The 20,469-nt window shown below is 44.3% G+C and overlaps 1 protein-coding gene across 1 annotated transcript in view; it reads left to right on the plus strand.

Annotated features, from left to right (window-relative positions):
- The window catches only part of GPC1 (glypican 1), a 249,823-nt gene that overhangs the window by 120,994 nt on the left and 108,360 nt on the right, over positions 1-20,469 (plus strand). The window contains exon 2 of the mRNA XM_056850170.1: positions 7,165-7,323. Within this exon, the coding sequence (XP_056706148.1) occupies positions 7,165-7,323 (159 nt within the window). The remainder of the gene's footprint in view (positions 1-7,164; positions 7,324-20,469) is intronic.

Below are 20,469 nucleotides of genomic sequence, written 5' to 3' on the forward strand. Positions count from 1 at the left end.
CTGTGTTTTTCCTTCCTTACCCTTTGTCTTCGTTTAGTCTGTGTCCGTTCTTTGTCTTCTTGTCGTGGGGTGAAGGGCCCTGAGGGTTAGTTTAGCCTTTTCCCGCCGAAACAAAGTGGCGGCTCCCGGTCAGGACGAATTTATTTCGCCCAAGGATTTAGACCCGGGCCTCCTTACCGCGGCAGCTCCGGACCGCAGGCAGTCCCCGAGCCGAGGGGGATCCACTAAGCCTACCCAGGCCCCCCCCCCCAAGCGAAAGAAAAAATCGGACCCAGCAAAGGAGGCAAAGAAGAAGAGGAAGATCCCAGGCGCGGCTGCTAGCCGGTCGCCTACTGCACCCGCAGCTACCTCCGTGGCTGAGCGGGTGAAATTGGGCGCGGCCGCCGGCAGGATGCCAGGCGCGGCTGCTAGCCGGGCGCCAAGTGTATCGGAGGCTATCGGGTGCTCCGTGGACCCGCCGGGAGCGGCGGGGTCCCTTCTGACTGCCGCGGCTGCTAGCCACGTACTCATTGGCGGCAGCGAGGTTCGCCACACACAGTTGACTTCGCAGCAAGGCTCTGCCTTTGGTAATGTACCAGCGGTCGCGGGGGCTTCAGATAGTGGGGGCTTGTCTGCTTTAAGGGCAGAACTCACGGAGCTCATTAGGAGCGTTTTTGTGGACGGCCTATTAGCGGCCCAAGCGACCCCTACACCTTCTGTTAGAGGCATTGAAGATTGCCAGGATCCCCTAGAGGGACCCAGCACTGCCCATAGACACAAGGATCCTGGGGGCGAGAAGGCTATTAGTAGCCAATCCTCTGGTCACCCCAGGCAAACGGTAGTCGTTCAGCCCCAATCTTCCCCTGATTCCTCTGAGGATGAGAACGGGGAAGATGAGGAAGACTCCCCCCTGGAGGAAGAACCTCCCAAACAGGAGGAGAAGCAGCTCAGGCTCTTTCCTCAGGAGGATTTCCCTTCTCTCTTAATTAAAACTCTAGAGGCCTTGGACCTGTCTGAATCACAGGACCCCCAAGCCTCTGACAAACTCAAAGGATCAAAAGAGTTTTTCCACAGGCATACCAACCCTTCTAGGGTAATTCCAGTTCCTGACTACTTCATGTCATTGATTACTGCAGAATGGGAAAAGCCATTAGCAGGTAAACAAACTCCAGCTATAGCTAAAAAATTCTACGATTTAGCACCTGCCTCGGCTCAATTGCTTCAGCCTCCAGTGGTAGAGGCTCCTGTCTGTGCCTTACATTCTAATGATGTTGTAGCCAGAGATGGCATGGGGTCTATCAGGGATCCTCTTGACAGAAAAGCAGAGGTCTCACTCAAGCGGGCTCATGAAGCATCTGCCCTAGCCATCAGCGCCTCGGTAACATCAGCTCTAGTATCTAGGGCAGCAATAGTCTGGACACGCAAATTACGCCAGCTCATTCCTGAAGGAAATAGAAAAGCCCAGGAGGGGTTGTCCAGGATTTTAAAGGCGGTCACCTTTCTGGCCGACTCCTCTTTAGATACCCTTTCGTTTTCAGCCAGGGCCATTGCCACTCAACTGGTTTCAAGGAGAGCCCTCTGGATCAGACCTTGGCAGGTGGACCATCATTCTAAGGCCGACCTTATGGGGTTCCCTTACCAAGGCAAGAGGCTCTTTGGTGATCAGCTTGACCCTATCTTAGTAGAGACTAGGGACAAGAAGAAGGCGCTTCCCAAGAGCTATAAGCGAGACCAAAAAACCTTCTCTCGTCCTTTTCGCTCCTCCCATACCCTACACAGATTTCGTGGCAAACAACGAAGGGGTTCTTGGAACCCTTTTAGGGGTTCCTTTCAAAGGGGAGGCCGTTACACCAGATCCCAACGTCCCACCCAGCCCTCAGACAGAGCTGGGTATGGACCTCAGCAGTCCAAGCAATGACGCCTCCGTCGGTCCGGTGGGGGGCCGTCTCACCCGCTTTCTGGCGGCATGGAGGTCATCCCAGGCGGATCATTGGGTGTCCTCAATTATCGATCAAGGATACCTGATAGAGTTCCGCGAGACCCCACCTTCAAGGTTCTTGTCCAAAACACAACCATTAGGCAAGGAAAAGTTGATCCGCACTCAAGAAGCAATACGTCATCTGCTAGATATACAGGCCATAGAGCCCGTAGAGTGCTCAGAGCGCTTCTTGGGGGTGTATTCCGTGTTTTTCACGGTTCCAAAGAAAAACGGGGACTGGAGAGCCATCCTGAACCTCAAGTGGGTAAACAAGTTCGTCATCTACAAGAGGTTCAGGATGGAAACCCTAAAATCCATCTCAGAGTCTTTAACTCCTCGAGCCTTCCTGACCTCGGTGGATCTCACCGAGGCGTATCTCCATGTCCCCATCCACCAGAAACACAGGAAGTTCCTTCGCTTCACCTGCCAGGACGAGCATTATCAGTTTCGGGCTCTACCATTCGGCTTAACATCCGCGCCGAGGGTCTTTACCAAGATTCTAGTGACCCTCATGGTGGAGGCCCGCAAACTGGGAGTCCAGGTACACCCGTACCTGGACGACATCCTCATATCCTCTCCCACGCAGGAGCTGAGCCGGATCCACACCAACATCGTACTCAAGATCTTACAGGATCACGGCTTCCTGATCAATTGGACCAAAAGTCAACTGATTCCTTCACAGAGACTGACCCACCTAGGCGTCATCATCGACACTACGACCAGCTCTTTCATCCTCACGACAGAGAAGGTTCAATCCATCTCTTCTCTAGCCAGACAGGCAGCATCAGCTCCATCATTTCGACTCATGAAATTAGCCAAGCTCCAAGGGCACATGATCTCGTGTATCCCGTCTGTGCCATGGGCTCGTTTTCGAGCGAGACCCTTACAATGGTTCCTACGACCGTTTCAAAAGGACATCGCCAAGAAAATGCACAAGTCCCTCAGACTCTCGACCTCTGTCCGAGCGAGCCTAGTCTGGTGGATGATTCCCGACAATCTATCTCGGGGGCTACAGTACATTCATGAAGCTCCCGTACAACTGTTCACGGATGCCAGCCTGACGGGATGGGGGGCGACTCTACACGGTCAACCAGCTCAGGGTCTCTGGGAACCCGATCATCTCAAGAAAAGCATCAACTTTCTAGAGATCACAGCTGTTTGGAGAGCCGTCTTACACTTTGGTCCTGAACTAGTGGGAACGCACCTTCTCATAAGGACGGACAACATAGCCGCCAAGGCTCATTTAAACAAACAGGGGGGATCCAAGTCATCCTCCCTACACAAGCAGGCCTCCAAGATCTTAGAGTGGGCAGAGTCCCACTTGGCTTCGATATCTGCCGAACACATCCAGGGTGTCCAGAACGTTCAGGCCGACTGGCTCAGCAGACAACACCTAGACGAGGCCGAGTACCTGCACCCGGAAGTATTCCACCAAATTACCATCAAATTTGGGACCCCGCAGGTGGATTTATTTGCAACTCCAGCCAACGCCCAGCTCCAGAGGTTCTACTCCAGGTATCATCAAGCCGGGGCGGAGAGAACAGATGTCCTCTTGTCCGCATGGCCGACTGGTCTACTGTACGCGTTTCCACCTCTGCCTCTTATTCCCAGGGTAATCAGACGCATTCGAACTCTACAGGCCACGATACTACTGGTAGCTCCGGACTGGCCAAGACGGCCATGGTATCCGGCATTACAACAGATGTCCATCCAACCTCCCTGGCGACTCCCGTCCAGACACGACCTCTTAACCGAGGGACCGACTTGCCACCCGGACCCCGGGTGGTATCGACTAACCGTGTGGCACTTGAAAGGCGAGACCTCTTAGGCCAAGGGTACAATCCCAGCATTGTCGATACCATCGTGGCTTCTAGGAAACCTGCCACTCAGCGTATATATGGAGCTACTTGGAAAGTTTTCGCCACATGGTGCCACCGTAACGCCACAGATCCCCTGAAACCTAGGGTGGTGGACATTTTAGCCTTTCTTCAAGATAGAAGAAAGCTTGGCTTTAAAGTTTCCACCATGAGACGTCAGCTGGCAGCAATAGCCACCCTAGTCCCTCGAGTGGCAAGGTATCCTTTGTCGAAACACCCTCATATCTGTGCCTTTCTTAGAGGGGTTAAGCTATCTTCTCCGGCGGTGGTTCATAGGTTCCCTTCCTGGAATTTACGCACCGTGTTACAAGCCTTGACTAAATCACCGTTTGAGCCTCTCAGAAAAGTCGACCTCAAGTGGGTCCGCATGAAGGCTCTTTTCCTTACCGCCGTCACCTCGGCCAGAAGGGTATCAGAGCTTGGGGCTCTATCTGTACGGCCGGAGCTATGTGTTTTCCATAAGAACAGGGTAGTTCTTCGGACAGATCCTACCTTTATACCAAAGGTTCATACACGTTTTCACCTTGAACAGGAGATTGTTCTCCCTACCTTTTCCCCTAACCCTTCCAACCAAAGGGAAAGGGAGTGGCATTCTTTGGATGTAAAAAGAGCCCTATGCATATACATCCGAAGAACTCAACAGATTAGGAAATCAGAGCACCTCTTTATTTCTTTAACGGCTCCTAACAAAGGCGGAGCTATGTCCCGGGCGGCTATCAGCAGCAACATAAAGGCCTGCATTTTCCAAGCCTATAAAAACTCCGGAATACGAACTCCGTCCAGCATTACGGCACACTCCGTTAGGAGTGCAGCCACCACTACGGCCTTTAGACCTAGGGTGTCTCTGGAACAAATATGCAATGCCGCTACTTGGTCTTCCTTATCGACCTTTTCTAGACACTACAAGGTGGATACTTTCTCCAAAGATTCCTCTACATTCGGCCTGGGAGTGCTTCAGGCAGTACAGGAGGACTAACTCCCCACCCTAATTCAGATAGCTCTGGTAGGTCCCAGAATGAAGACGCCCTTCTTACCTAGAGCGAGAAAGAGCCTTGGTTCACTTACCGTGAAGGCTTCTTCTGCTCGTAGGTAAGAAGGGCGTCTTCCCCTCCCTAGTTCCTGCCAGAAGCTCACCAAATAAAATAAAATAAAAATCGGGGAGGGTGTCTTGAGTGAAATTGTTCATGTTAACCTTTAAAGGTGTTTTCTCGTTACCAGTTGTTTATTCCTTTTATTACCTTATCCGTCAAAGGGGGAAAATGTTCCTTCAAAATTAAATTCATGATAGTTTTTTAAAAAAGATTAAGTTTGAGCTTTTCAACTACTGAGGCATTCCGATGGGAGGGGGTCATTTCCCCTGGGGAACCGGAAGGCCTACAATTTTGTTGAATCCTGCCTTCCCTAGCAAATAAGGAAAATAACCCAGAATGAAGACGCCCTTCTTACCTACGAGCAGAAGAAGCCTTCACGGTAAGTGAACCAAGGCTCTTTCCCATCTCCAGGCTAAACATACAAAACTCCTTCAACCTTGCCTCATAGGACTGTCTCTAGACCCCTCAACACCTTTGTTGCCTCTGGACACTTTCCAGCTTGTCTACATCCATCTTAAACTGTGGTGCCCCAAACTGAACACAATACTCCAGGTGAGGTCTAACCAGAGCAGAGTATAGTGATACCATCACTTCATGTGATCTGGACACTATACTTCTTTTTATATAGCCCAAAATCACGAGGAGACATTAACTCGCAGGTAAGTACCGAAACAAAACCCTCAGGGCACATAAGCCATGGATTCCAATGTCTGTACACTAGTACACTGAGTATGGGAAACAAGCAGGAGGAATTTATCCTAATGAGCAAATGCCTCCTTAGCTTTTAAAGCATGGCAGGATCAGCTGTTGCAGTTGTAAATGAATATAGTTTACAATGGCTGCCTTATACAGACCCTTGTCCATCAAGGTCAGGCAGCAGCTCTCCAGGGTCTTAGGCATAGGTCTTTCACATCACCTACTGCCAGATCCTTTAACCAGAGATGCTGGTGATTGAACCTGGGATCTTCTGCATGCCAAGCAGAGGCGTTTCCACTGAGCCTCAGCCCCCACCGCAGAGCCTTCATCAATCATGTATCACTGCCTGAGAGGTGGGAGCTTGGGTAGTAACACTTGTTATGAGAATAAGGGCATTTCAGGTATGTCTCTCTTTTCACCTGTGAAATTTCAGACATCCTGCAAAGAATTGCAAGCAAAGTTTGCCTCTCATAACCCATCATTTCACTGTAATAAGAGACAAAGTTATTTGGTTGGGCAGGTAGAATGGCATGACCCATTTTCCTGGTGTGCATCACAACGATGATGATTTCCTTATAACATCTCCCTCTTTCTGCCAGTGCAGGGAAGTATTTAGAGTCTTGGGGGGCAACATGGAGAGTTACTGTCTGTTATTTCTGGGTATGTGGGGGAAGGGTTGGCTCTCCCATTGGTTTCCTCCTGTTGTCAGAAAGTATTCCCAAAGATCTAACCTTAGAACAGTTGCTACTCTGCCCACCTGCTGCCTCCCAGCACTTGTCCATCCTAGGACGGAGCAAAATGAAGGTAGTATAGGCCCTAAGGACACACATCATGAATCTTGAAGCCTGGTATTCCTACTGTGTATCTAGACAGGCATAAGCTATTGCGATCTTGCTGCCAATTATTAAACACTATCTTTCCAGCCAATCTGAAATATCACTGAAAATATTTTCTCCAGCACCATAGTTTACATGGTGATCTACAGAGCGATAGAGAGTCATCAGCTTCAAGAACATGGGCCCCAGGCCCCTAGCATTGAAAGATATATGTTCAGAGGAGCATGTATGGATTCTGATGACAAGCTCCCTGGTTTTACAGCTTTCTAGATCAAGCTGCAAAACAGACAAGACTAGACATGGGCTTCAATAAATGCCTTCTCTCCTGCAATGACATTAAAGGCAGCCATTCTGCAGAAGTGCCAGCAAGATTTTGGCAGTCGCCATATAATTGCATGATATGTGTTGACTGGCTTGTAATTGGATTATTTAGCGCCTGGTTAGACAAGATATATATTTGAGTGTATGATTTTCAGTGAACTGAATTCCTATTAGAAAGTTAAGAGGAGAAGGAAATCAAGGTTTTCTAGATATACAAAACAGGTTTCTGGTTTTCTATCTGATGGGAGTGAATTAATTATCTTTGATACCTGGAAAAAGAAAACCCGTTCCATACTCACACTGTGGCTCATTAGTAAAGCCTTCTTGAATATTAGTATTTACTATAGCAAATTATACAATTGTGTATCTGTTTATTTTCTTTTCAGGAGAACACTTGAGGATATGCCCACAAGGCTACACTTGCTGTACCAGTGAGATGGAGGAGAACTTTGCCAACAAGAGTAGAACGGAATTCGAAGGCATGTTGAAGGAAGCTACTCGCTCAGTGCAAATAAACTTAACATCCCAGTACAAGAGCTTTGATGGTAAGTAAAACAAAGAAGGTATAACCAGGCCCATTTTGGCATAACGGCTGCCCTGTCCTGCAGCTTTCAAGCCAATGTATACATGTTTGTTGTAACTGATTTGCAACATCAGTAGAAGAGATCTAACACTCAACAACACTGAGAAGAAAGTTTAGGTCTAGAACAAGAACCCCCAACCTGTTTGAACCTGTGGGCACTTTTGGAATTTTGCAAACTGGGAGTAGGCACCACAACAAAATGTCTGTGGGGGGTGGGGGGTGGGGTGGAATTGCAAAATGGAAATGTTAGGAGGTTACAAGCCAAGGATTCTCTGGCAGTAAATGTAGCTGTTTCTAAACGGGTAGTTCCTGTACGCACAAAGGTGATGCCTCCTGGGCTCTTCTGAAACATCTATTCCAGTGAAATTGTGAAAGGCCAGGACTGGTTCTTTGTTTTAAAGAAGAAATGCTTTGAGACAGAAACAAGTGGGTATCAGGAGAACACACTGGTGATCACCATAGCGCTCAGAGGAACCCCTGGTCTACAATGTCAAACATCTCCAATTTCTATACAATGTGGTTAAAAACCTGGGTCATGTCCGCACTTGCCATTTGCGGCGCCGACTTCCGCAGGCTTTCCTTGCATGTTCGCACTTCATCTCACCCGAAGGATGCCGGACACGGCTTCAGTGCACAGTTTTTCTGCGGTAAGAGGATCCGCTTATATGGCAAAGTATTAAAATGAAATGTGTTCCTCACGCGGAGCTTTGAAGTGCAAACATGCAACCCCGCTGAAAGTCCACCGCCCCACCCCCATCCTTCCTAATCGCCCACACTCGTTCCCCCCCCTTTTCGGCTTTGCAGTGCTTAGAAGCGAGAGGGTGGGATGGTGGCAAGTCCCACTATCGCTTTCCTCTCGAACTCCCGCCACGCAGCACAATTCTCGGATTTTTTTCCTTTTTTCCCTTTTTTGCTGCCATTTTTTAAACAGCCTTCCCCGCTACCATTGTGGGAAGGCCCACTTTTTTTTTTATTATCCCTGGACCAATCGCTGCCCTTCCTTCGACCTCAGTACAGCGGAGAAAGGTGGCGCAGTGGCAACAGAAACCTTGCAAATTTTATTAAAAAAACGGAGAAATGCGGCACGATGGGAACAGAAATATTATTTCACTTTGGATCCTTTTGTACTCGACACGTATAAATAGCAAGGTAAGTTGCTGGTGCGTTCACGGGCCTGGTTGGGTTTTTAACCACACCATGAGGGTTACCGCACTTTGTATTCCCAGCGATGTATTAAGAGTCTGAAAATGTTATAAAAAACATCGCTTTAAAAGGGTTTTTGGATACCACGTCTTATAAATGGTTGGAAGACGTCTTCACAGCCAAAGGGGCCAAACAAAGTGCGAACAGTATTTTTTATAACGTTTTCAAACTCTTAATACATCAGTGGGAATACATAGAAAGTACGAACAGTATTTTTTATAACATTTTCAAACTATTAATACATCGCTGGGAATATAAGTGTGGTAACCCCCTATGTTTAGCTGGGTTGATTATTCTCCTTTTATTCACAAGGAATTTTGTGCATAATATATGCAGCTAGACCAGCGGCTGACTTTTTGGCAAAACTGAGCTAACTGTGAATCCACATGGAAATGGTTGTCAGAAGAATTGTAGCACAGGAAGGAAGGATTAAATGGACAGCAAAGTAAAACTGAAAACTTCAAGGTTGTTTAACAGTTCTATAGAAATAAGTACAACCTTCAGGAACAACCAAAATTCTTGATTAAACCTGGGACAATTTGAAGAACATGCCGAAATGGGAGCTTTTCAATGGATACTAAGGAGGGACAGTAAGGGGACTCTAGTAACATTATTAAAGCCTAGAAGTTTAAGCAATGAGTGAAATTGCTTATCCAAAGTCTTTTGCACATGTATAAGAAAATGTGTAAGAGGAAAGCAGAATTGTATCCTCCTCCCAAGCAAGCTGGCTTTACATCCACATGTTGGCCACAACTGTAACCAGGTTTTCTGCATGTAGATCCAGTTGGCCCTTTTTGAACACCTCAGAAATTAGGAATATAAAGCTCTGTGTGGCAAGGGATTGCCTCTGGGGTTGGCCATCTGGCTTGTCGTGCAGCTGGCCCAGCCAGATGTAAACATAGTTAACCCATAAGTGATGTGGGCCACTGCCCAGCTCTAGATACCTCCCCTCAATACACTTCCCTTACTACACTACCCCTCCCCAGATACACTCACAACCAGAGTTGTTTCATCACCCAATTGGCCACTTACAGTGCTAGACCAGTGAGAGACACACCAACAAGGGGAAAGGCAGCAGATGTGGTGTGCCTGCCATCATCTACAGTGCTTTTGGCACTACTGCTAGAGCGTCAAGGGGAGCTGTAGAGGTAGTTCTGCTGTAATCCGCCTGTCAGGTACTGTCTAGGCAGCAGGAGAAGAGGTGTGCACCTTATCTCATGCTGTCACTGCCTGCCTCAGATCCATTCAAGACAGGGCAGGATCCTAAGATTAGGAGGTCTGAGCCTCCTGTGTTGGACTTTCTGGCATAGTAGCTGCAAATAAAATTTATTTATTATTACCTGTGTTGGACTCTGTGCATGTTAAATATTGCATCCTACACAAAGTGAGCCTTGTGGCATGGCATAGGGATACGATTCTTCTTTTCCACAAACTATAATCTTTGCGTGTATATGTGCCTAGGTCTAAAATATATTGATCATCTGGATATTTGGAAAGACATACTTCAACAATAAACATGCTTTAGCATGTCTCCCTCCCCACAAATTTCTAATTCATTTAATATCTTGGCATAGGATGGACTTTTTTGCCTGTTTATAATGCAGGGAACCCCAACAACTCCAGTCTCTCGCCACTGAAATAATTACAAACAGGGTTTGTCATGCAATATATTAAATAGAGATTGCCTGATAGCAACATACTGTATACATTTTTGGTTAATGGCTTTTTTCAAGCCATGGTCTTGTGGTCTTCTGGCTGAAGTTGCATGTTTTCTTGATTTCTGGGTGGGTTTTTTCCAGTGGTTTATAAAATATTCCTTTTATTTCTGTAAGATGTATTTCTCTTTACAATTCATCTCAGTCCTGAAGCCACGTCTGTGCTCACTAAAACAAATAAAATATTACTTTATCAAGCCATAATGTACAAATCATTGCTTCTCTCTGGCATGCATAACCTCAATTGAGCCCCTAGGCCAGTGAAGATGTTTCCTGATTCCATCACATTGCTGAGATGTGTGCTTGGTATATGATTTAAGCAAGTCTGATAAAGTTTATGTCATTCATGGGCTGATTTTCTAGGACCAAGATGGACAAAACCGTATTTTACTTATTTTTAGGGTTGCTAGATGTTTTAGAAGCTAAAATGACTAAACTGAGGCTGTCGTATTTTGGTCACGTCATGAGACGACAAGAGTCACTGGAAAAGACCGTCATGATAGGAAAAGTTGAGGGCAGCAGGAAAAGAGGAAGACCCAACAAGAGATGGTTTGGCTCAATAAAGGAAGCCACAGCCTTCAATTTGCAAGATCTGAGCAAGGCTGTCAAAGATAGGACATTTTGGAGGACTTTCATTCATAGGGTCGCCATGAGTCGGAAGCGACTTGACGGCACTTAACACACACAGATGTTTTAGAGAAAAGAAATCTAATAGTAGTAAATGATTTCTTTGGTGTCCGGCTCGAGAAAACTTGGCTATCAGCACAAATATGTGCATGACCTATGGAAATACTCAATGTGGAATGCCAAACTCATTCAGAAATGTCTCATAGTGCAGTTTCCTAGAACTGTGCTGTTCCAGGGTATAGGTGAAAGATCATAGATTCTCAGATTGGAAAAAGACATATAGTCCACGTCCCTGTCCAAAGCTCAAGCAGTTCCTAGAGGTGGTTGTTCAGCCTCTGCTTGAAGGTCTCCAGCAAGCCCACCCCCTACAGGTGGTCCTATTGTCAAGTCACACTTATCATTAGGAATTGTCTCCTAATGTTCAACCAACATCTTCCCTCCTATTAGGATGAGCGTCCAAGTTTACCAGAATAGTAAATATATCCAAAGTTAGACATTTTGGCTTGGCCCAGGTATATCTGAGCAAAAAAATAAAAAACAAAAATAAAAAACATGGAATTCTGAGAATAACAAGAAGTTATCTGCCAGCATTTTGGGAGTGTTTTAATGACTGGGAAGGGATAGCATGCTAGCATCCTCTTAAAGGGACAAGCCCTTCTCCCCCCCCCCCACAGGCCTTTCAGTGTTTTTAATTGGAAAGGGAAGGAATGGGCCGCAGGACTTACCTTGCCAGCCAGGTCTGTGTTGTAGCTGCTGGCCCTTCTCGTGATAGAGCCTGCCTGGGCACCAACAGCTGGCAGGGAATGGCTGCTGGGGCTGCTTGCATTACTGTGAGGCTTGGACTGGTGCCACAGGAATTGCAGCCTTTAGGAGGCTCCAGAGGCCTTCAAAAGGATTCACAATGCTTTGGAGCTTCACAATGGCCTCATAAGACTCCCAAAGGCTTCCAGAGAAGCCTGCAATTCCTGCAGCACTGGCCCAAGCCTTGCAGGAATGTAGGCAGGCCCAACAGCCAATTTCCACCAGCTGTCAGTGGTGAGAAGGGCCAGTGGCTGCAACATAGACCTGGCTGCAAGATATATCCTGCAGCTGCCTCCTTCCCCTTTCAGTTTAAAAAAATAGAAAGGCCAATGCTTGACTATCAGCTGATAGTGAGGCCTTGACCCTTTAAAAGGGTGTCAGCATGCTCTTCCTCCTTCCCCACTCTTGCCTGGGGAGGACGCACTTCACAAAATTCCATTTTAATTGCAGTTAATTTGAATGAGTCTAAGATAGGCCATTGCTGCTTTAAAGGGGCATGTTTTTTGGTTGCTGAAGTTCAGAACCTGAATATTATGCCTGAAAATAATTCTTAACCTGAAAAAACACACACGCACATATGCCCCAAAATTCTGGCACCACTGCAGAAAAACCTGAATCAAAATTAAAGCAATAATTTTTGAAGTGCACACCCCTACCTCCCTTATCTGAAGCTCGTTAGATCTAGTCTTTACTCTCTTCCATGTGACTGACAGTCCTTCAGGAATGTGAAGAGCACATAATCTTGTCTGCCCTCAGTCTTCTCTGCTCCACGAGGCAAAACTTGCCCAATTCTTTCAGCCTTTCCTTGTATGACTTGTTTTCCAAACCTCGACCATTGTTATTGCCCTCTTCTGAACCCATGCCCATTTGTCTGCATCCTCTTTGAAGGGCAGCATTTGGAGGCAGTACTCCATAGAGGGTCTGGCTGGCACCAAGGAGAAGGGAATGGTCATTTCTCATGGACTTCAGTAATACGCTTCTGTTAATGCAGCCTAACATTACATTCACCTTTTTTTGCAGCACCTCACACAACTTATGTTCAGCTTGATCTATTATTTTAACTCTGTCACATATTTCTATATGTAGGAAAATGTAATATAGCACATCTGGGAGATATGTGTGGGCTGAAGGAAGTGAGTACAAAATGACAGTGCTACCTAATTTTTCAAACAGGTGTGGATTGGGGAGGGCATAGTTTCCTGCAGGTTAAAGAAAAAGTTAAGTAATGGAGAGGATCCCACCAAGCTTTCCACATCGCAGTGTGCCCTCCAGTGTGCTACAAATCACATTTATTTAAGTGAAAGTAGCAAGCCACTGCAATTAATTTAAATGAGTCTAAGATAGGCCATTGCTGCTTTAAAGGGGTCATTCTGATGACTACTATTGCATTAAAAGCAGCTAGTAATAAAAAAGAAGAGTCACAGAGAAATGTCATGTATGAAACTAACATGATTTTCCATAACAAGTAGATCTTTTAACTGTTGCTTAAGCGAGGAACCAAAAGCAATTTAACAGCAATTCTTACAATAAGTTAAGGGTTTTAAAGAAGAACAGATTTATTATTGTATCAGCATTTGTGAACTAGAGCCCACTTCATTAGATGCATGAAGTGTATCCTCAGTCCGCAGATACCGGGTACAAAGAATAGCCCAAAGTCTATGAAATGCAAGAAGTCTAATCCATGATATTGCATTTCAGAATTACCAAGCTGTAAGGAAACCTCTGGATCATTGAATGGTTGTGTTTCATGATCTCTTGGCCCCACTATTTACTATTTTCTCTCATCTACCCTCTCTGTGTGTGCATGTGTGTATGCACTGTATAAAATGTATAGGTCCTAGGGATCCATCCTGTTTATGGCACAGTCTCACAACAGCATCTTGCACCACCAGGAAATTCCTTGCCCTGGAGGCAAATTCCACCATGAATGGAATGGGATCTGTAGGATCCAGCCCAGCACAGTCTGCCAACTGAAGGAGTTGAGCTCTAGGCCACAAAAGCTTCTATGACAATAAATTGCTAGGTCTTTAATTTGCCATAAGTCTATTTCTTCTGTTTTGCTGTAACAGACTACCATCCTACAATTATTATATTTTTAAAATCTGACATTTCCAAACCAATTGACAGGCAGAGAAGTAGAAAATACTGCAAGGAATGGATTTGCTTTCTTTAAGGTAATTTCACTTCCTGTCCCTTTCAAAGATTTATTTTTACTGCTTTGTTAAATAGAACTCAGTTTCTACTGAGCAAGGATGGGTATACAAGGAGATAGAATGCATTCAGATATGAGCCTGGTTTTAGCAATCCAACCACAGGTAAGGCAGGATTGTGTTGCGTGCAGTCCTTTCTCTGTCTCTGTCTCTCTCCTTCCTGTGCAATTACTTTATTGTGTGAATATGACATGTATTTTTCAGCTTTGATACATGTGATTGGAAACCCAGATTTTTGAGGGTACGTATTTATGAATACGAAAGCTGGAAAATATGCATTTTCCCACAAAATGGCAATTATCGCATGGAATGCACTGTCCCATTATATGAGTTTGGAAGAGTTGTAATGTAGTTGGTTGCCAAAGCTGTAGTGACCAGTCAGGGTTATGATTGCGTCTTTAGTAACAAGGGTTACTTGTTCTTCCATTCTGGAAGAAGTGACTACTACCCTCTTTATATTTACACACCGAGTAACTTGCCCCAGTGTGGCTTCATTTATCTAATTATGAAAGCAATGAATTAAGACTCTCTCTTGTTGAAAGGAGTTGCTGACATACACGCTGTAGCCTCTGAAACATCCTTTGACTATGTAAACAAACTGGGTAGGAGAGAAACAAATCAGAACATGCCCTATTTAACTGTGGTTGGGTTAATCAGTCCTGTACTGGCTATTAGCTGCAATCCCACTAACAGCAGGCAACAATATATAAATCGTGTTTTATAGCTCTGATACAATGGACACCCTGTAGGTCAAAAAACTTCCAGTCTTGACACAACACAAGGTCCATTGCCATCCTAATGTGGCTGGTGTGCCCAGTTCTGTATCCATGTTTACCACTTACACAACATCAGATAATAATATTTGTTGGTGCTATCCCATATGTTTTGACATTGTGTTGTGGATCTTTTTACATCACCAGCACAGTCCTGCAGAATTTTTCTAATAACAGCATTGTTATAGGAGCCAGCATCAGTTTTCGAGGTGCCAGCCCTGTGCTGCAGTAGGGAAAAAGTATCAAAAACCTTTGCATACCAACTGGTAACTCCAATCCTTTTCCCTGCAGGAATGCATTGAGTTTTCAGTGGGCTCAGAGCTTGACTGATTACATAGGGGTGCCTGTTGTGTGAACTGTCCCTTTGAGATTGCCTCCAAACACACAATGCCAAGCACTTGTATGGTGGCTGCTGCCAGATTGCAACTCCATGCCATTCCAACTATCAGATTATGTGGACTTTTCCCCCCTTGTTGCTTGTTTACAGTTCTATATTTTCCACATTTCTTCACCAATGATCTGAAATAATGTTATTAACTGGCAGCAGTGGTGATGGTTGATATTGGGAGCCCTGTGTACTCTCAGTATTCTCCTATCACTTGTGTTTATTCTTGTGTAGGTTGATGGAGATCCACAGAACCACTGAATTTGATCCCAAAAAATCCGCCTGGTTCAAAAGGATATGAACTCAATAAGGAAAAATAATAACCATGCCCCTTTTAACACAACAGTGACAACCAGCTGTTTACAGAAGAACAATGCACATCAGCATATAGTGACAGGTGTGCCCTCCGCTGGTAGTTGGGCAAAACTTTATTGTCAAAATTGCTATCTGTAGCCAATAACCACTGAATTCTTAACCCTCTGATGTTCAGAAGCATACTCAGAAGTAATGAGACTTACTGTCCATTAGAAAGAACACAACATTAACATCATTCATGATTTATCTGACTATATGGGCCTTTGCCTAAGCACTACCTGTCCTGTATACAGACAGACCCTTGGACAAGCTGGAATATTTGCAGACTGATCAGCAAAAAGAGAATTCTAAGACAAAACAAAAAGCTGTGCACTAATATCTGCCAGCAGTGTCTTCAAACTGCTTTAAACGTTTTGAATGTGACTCATGTCACCACTAGTAGGGCAACCCCCTTTTATTTAGGAAGTCATGTCTTTGGGACTGGTACAGCATGCCATTGTATCCTTCACACTGGTAGCACAGTTGGCAAAAAAGCAATGAATAAGAGAGGAGTGTGTCAATAGGAAGTGACAAAGAGGGGCTGCACATTCAACTGAACAAGGCTGTCCTTATGACATTAATCAAAGCTCCATTGTTAAACCCTAATCTCTCTCCCCACCCCCAGCCAGCCTCCCTCCTCTCTTTCTTTGATTGTAATATTATACTGGTCTCTTCTCTTCCCAAATACTTGGACGGTGTTTGGTTGAAAAGCCTGGTGCAATAGTTGACCTTTTGTTGGGAGCCAGGAATTTGAATTTTCAAAATCATTGGGTCCTTTTAAGAAAATGTTAATATGCAATTTTAAAAAAAAGTTCCTTTATGAATAATTTCCATACTAGACAAAGGCTGACAAATTATTGTATTTGTAAACTGCTTTTGTCAAACATTGTAAACAATTATTTTTAGCAGGCAGCCTACCAAGTGATTCAATGCCATCTTAAAGATTTCTTAGCATCAAATCAGTGAAGCGCTAATTAATAAACCAGGCAAAGTGGGTGGCTTAAACCATAGCAATGACATTTTATTTGGACAGTTATATATTAGTGAGTTCACATTCTGAGGGAGATTATGTTGGAAGTTGTCATGAACTAAAGAGTAACACTTTGATTTATAAAAATTTACTGTTTCGCCATTGTTGTTTCAAATTTCAAGCCCAAACCAGAGCTGCTGTGTAAAAGAAACTCATTTATATTAGCAAACCAATTGAAATATCAAGCACTCTGCAGAAGGATTCAGCACAGCTATTCTAATAGTTTAGACTTGAATTATATGGGAAAGGATAAGTACAAAAATAAGAGTTGGTTTTTATATGCTGACTTTCTCTACCACTTAAGGAAGAATCAAACTGGCTTACAATCGCTTTCCCCTCCCCTCCCCACAAGAGACACCCCATCCTATAATTATGTATGTGTAGGTGTGGGGGAAACCAACCCAGTTGACCAGATTAGAGTCCGCTGCTCATGTGGAGTAGTGGGATATCAAACCCGGTTCTCCAGATTAGAGTCCACCACTCCAAACCACCGCTCTTAACCACTACACCGTGCTGGCATAAACATCTAATGAGTCAGTGTTTTGGTTTGGAGAAGAGATTGCAGAATTTTTGTAATTCTTTTAATCACTGTTTAAAAGAGAAGATAAAGTGCGCACACAATGCTTATCCTGGGCCGCCTTAGATGGTTGTGGGTCTTTAATTGAATCCCCTAAAATAACATTTCCTAGAGGCCAGTCACCTATAGCTTAAGAATGATGCATGCAAATATACACAAGTGCAAACACACAAACAAAAGGACATTATCTGGTCAGTTGCATTGTCCTGACCAAATCAGAGGTAATATATTGCATTGTGTTTAGCACTAATTGGCTAAACTAATGTAAATATACAACTTACAAATGTTCAGGGTGCTCAGCAGCTCTTGCTGTGAGAATGTTTGTAGAGGGAAATGGGGAGGCAAAACTTCAAATCAAGAATTTCATGAAAATCAAAACTCAGTAAAATACAGGGGGAAATGGGCTCTGAAGAAATCATAGTGAGGAACTGCAGTGAGGTCAGGAGGAGCTGTGTGCTATGGGGAGGAAGAGAAGTTGGGAATTCAGCAACTGGTTGGTTAAAGGAAGTATGGCCAAAGACAGTGGTCCTAAAACACAGGAATCTAAGGATATCACTGGTGTTTGAAAGATGGATGGATCTATAGAAGGTAGACGCCAAGAAATAACATAAATACATATGAAGACAGCTTCATATGAAGCTAGGACTATTTGTTAAGAAGGAAACACAGAGACAATTGGAGAGCTGTGGCCTAAACAGCTAAGGGGTCAAGGATGCTAGATGTACAGTGTAGACCTGTTGTGCAGGAAGTAATTTCTGTGAATTATGCCTTCTGTCACTGTGCCTGTCGAATCTTAAGGAGGAACTGGGCATCAGGAAGCAGCCACATAGGATCCAGGCTGAACATAGGTTTAAAATAATTATTGGCATTAGGTTTAGGCTAGCTGAAGGACTGCCTTCTGCTGTAACAACATGCTTATCAGCTAAGATCAACATCTCAGGCCCTGCTATGTATGCTACTAACTTCTGGAGTAAGGTGTGGTTGATTCAGACCGTTTTTCAATGGTGGCACCTAAATTATGGAATGCCCTTCCCACAAAGATTCTTCTAGTGCCTAGTTTCTTTTATGCTCCTGTTTTATTTGTCCAGGCCTTTTTAGTATTGCATTAATGGATGACCTGTTAATGGTCTTTGGTATCTGGGCAGTGTGTTATTGTTTAATTGCTAGTTCTTTAATTGTTTGATTGCTCTTAATTGCTGTGGTATTGTGGTTTTATTATTTTATTGCTGATTTTATTGCTTCTCTGGCTTCTATTCTGGGCATGCTGCAGTTTTAATTTGCTGTTGATATTATTGATTGCTATTTAGCCATTGTTGTGACACTGCTGTTATTTTTGCTCTTTCGTTACTACCACTGGCTTTATGTTCTTAGCTGATTTTAATTTATTCTTTTGTAAGCCATCTATATGGAGAGTTGGAGGATAAATAACAAATGTGATGTCAGCTAAATCCACAGAATAGCCCATGTCAGCCTTCCTCAATATTGCGGGGCCAGCAGAGGATTTGTGTGGGTTCAAAACCAGTTTGTCTGGACTGTAAGTAAACAGCTCTGAAATAGTACAGTCATAGTTGAAGTGAGAAGCATCTTCTTCTAAGGCCAAGTCATGTACTGCACAAAGATAATTCCTGGGTAGGAAAAAGAATTCCATGTACACAGTCTCTTGTGAAATGAGTGATATGCTTATTCTTTTGGCTTTCCAATCCATGCATTGCCATCAGAATGAACACTTGTACACTGCTTAATAAAGGATGCAGACTCTCTTCAGAGATCATCTTCATCAAGAAGCAGCCCATTAGCTTCAACAGTGAAACTCTTGTCAGAGCCATGAAACCCCAGGAGTGAATTACCTCAGTGCCTGCACTCTTGAAAGTTGACTTCAGAATCCGTTCTCTGAAGTCATCTTTCTTTCTTGTGCCATGGCTGTTGTTTTGGGAAGCAGTTGGCGAACCTGACAAACGTAGCATGTTATCCCACAGAGTGGTAAGTCTATGGCTTGCGTAGGAGAAGTAAACAAGGCTCAGAACAAAGGAAGTGCTCCCTTTATTCTTCTCAGAAGCAAGGCAAGAGGCAGCCGTGAGCAGCCCTGCTGTTTTGGGTGTGCGTGTGTGGAAAGAATCCTCCTTCAGAAAACACAAACAACACAAGTGATTTATGACAACCCTGCTGCTGCTTTCAACAGGAATCAAGCTTTGGCAAAGAGACAATTCTTTCTCATACAGTGAGCAGCGGCATCCCTCTCAGTATTTATGGTTTAGCTGAAATGGGGCAAGGTGTCTATCAAAAGCGCATTCCAGAACTTGGGGAGATTAAACCTGACAGATAGCTGCCTCAGGGAAGCGAAGGCTTCTATTCACCTGTAACAGCTTGAGCACCTGGAGGTTTGCTTTCTCCTTAAAGCCCCTTCTCCTCCCATTAAAGCTGCCAGCATCCATTGTAGGCTGCAGGGCACAGTTTCGTGTGTGTGCAGCAGTTTGTTTTAAAGAATGACATGAACACAATTTCTCTCTCTTTCTTTAAAAAAAAAAACTCTGCTGACTGGATGAGAAGATGATGCTTCTGGGTTCACTGGACAAGGAATAACAAAGCCGATAAGAGAGAGCAATAGCTGACATATATCATGATCTGCTGTGCTTAAAATAACTGAAATTTAGGTCAGAAAAGTGTTTCCTTTAGCTCCGTATGCACTAGTATAGCAGATGTTGCCATGTTGTGTCTCAAATGGATCTGCGGTCTTCAGGCAACTGTGGAATTACATCTGTTTTGGAACTTCAAATATAGTGCAAGCTTTACTGTGATATACAGTGGCACACTAAATTAATGAAGTACAGTCAGTTGTTTCAGAGGATAGCATTGGTGGATTTTACTTTAATGTTCTTGGGACTAATGTCTAAATCCCTTTGGAACCTTCTGTTTCAAAGAATATACACACAATCAGCCTAGCTTTGATTATGAATGTGTAATGTTGCCATCAGCTATTGAAGAACACTTTGTTTCCGAGTGTGGTTACAGTTGTGCCAGGTGGCTTAGGATCAACACTGTAAAATATAATAGGAACAGCAAAATTCTTTCTGCATCCTATTTCCAAGAATCTTTTTGCACCGGATCCCAATTACGGTAACTGTTATTAACACCCACATTGCAGTTCCTTTCCTCTTTTCCCATCAGAAACTTAATTCAGTTAAATTTCTTGTTAATGAAAACATTTTTTACCCTTCCCTTCCATCTTATAAAAGTTTTCCAGTGCAGTTTGCATTAAAACAAAATGATGTAAAATGGCAGATAATAGAAAGTTGGTTCTGGTAACTACTCCATTGACACCTGCAATATTGACTTTAAAAAATAGATTAAGGGTGGGTTGGATCCTACCAGTCTTTGGGGGTTACCGCACTTTGTATTCCCAGCGATGTATTAAGAGTTTGAAAACGTTATAAAA

This window comes from Euleptes europaea, chromosome 5 (genome assembly GCF_029931775.1).
Source record: "Euleptes europaea isolate rEulEur1 chromosome 5, rEulEur1.hap1, whole genome shotgun sequence".
Lineage (NCBI taxonomy): Eukaryota > Metazoa > Chordata > Lepidosauria > Squamata > Sphaerodactylidae > Euleptes > Euleptes europaea.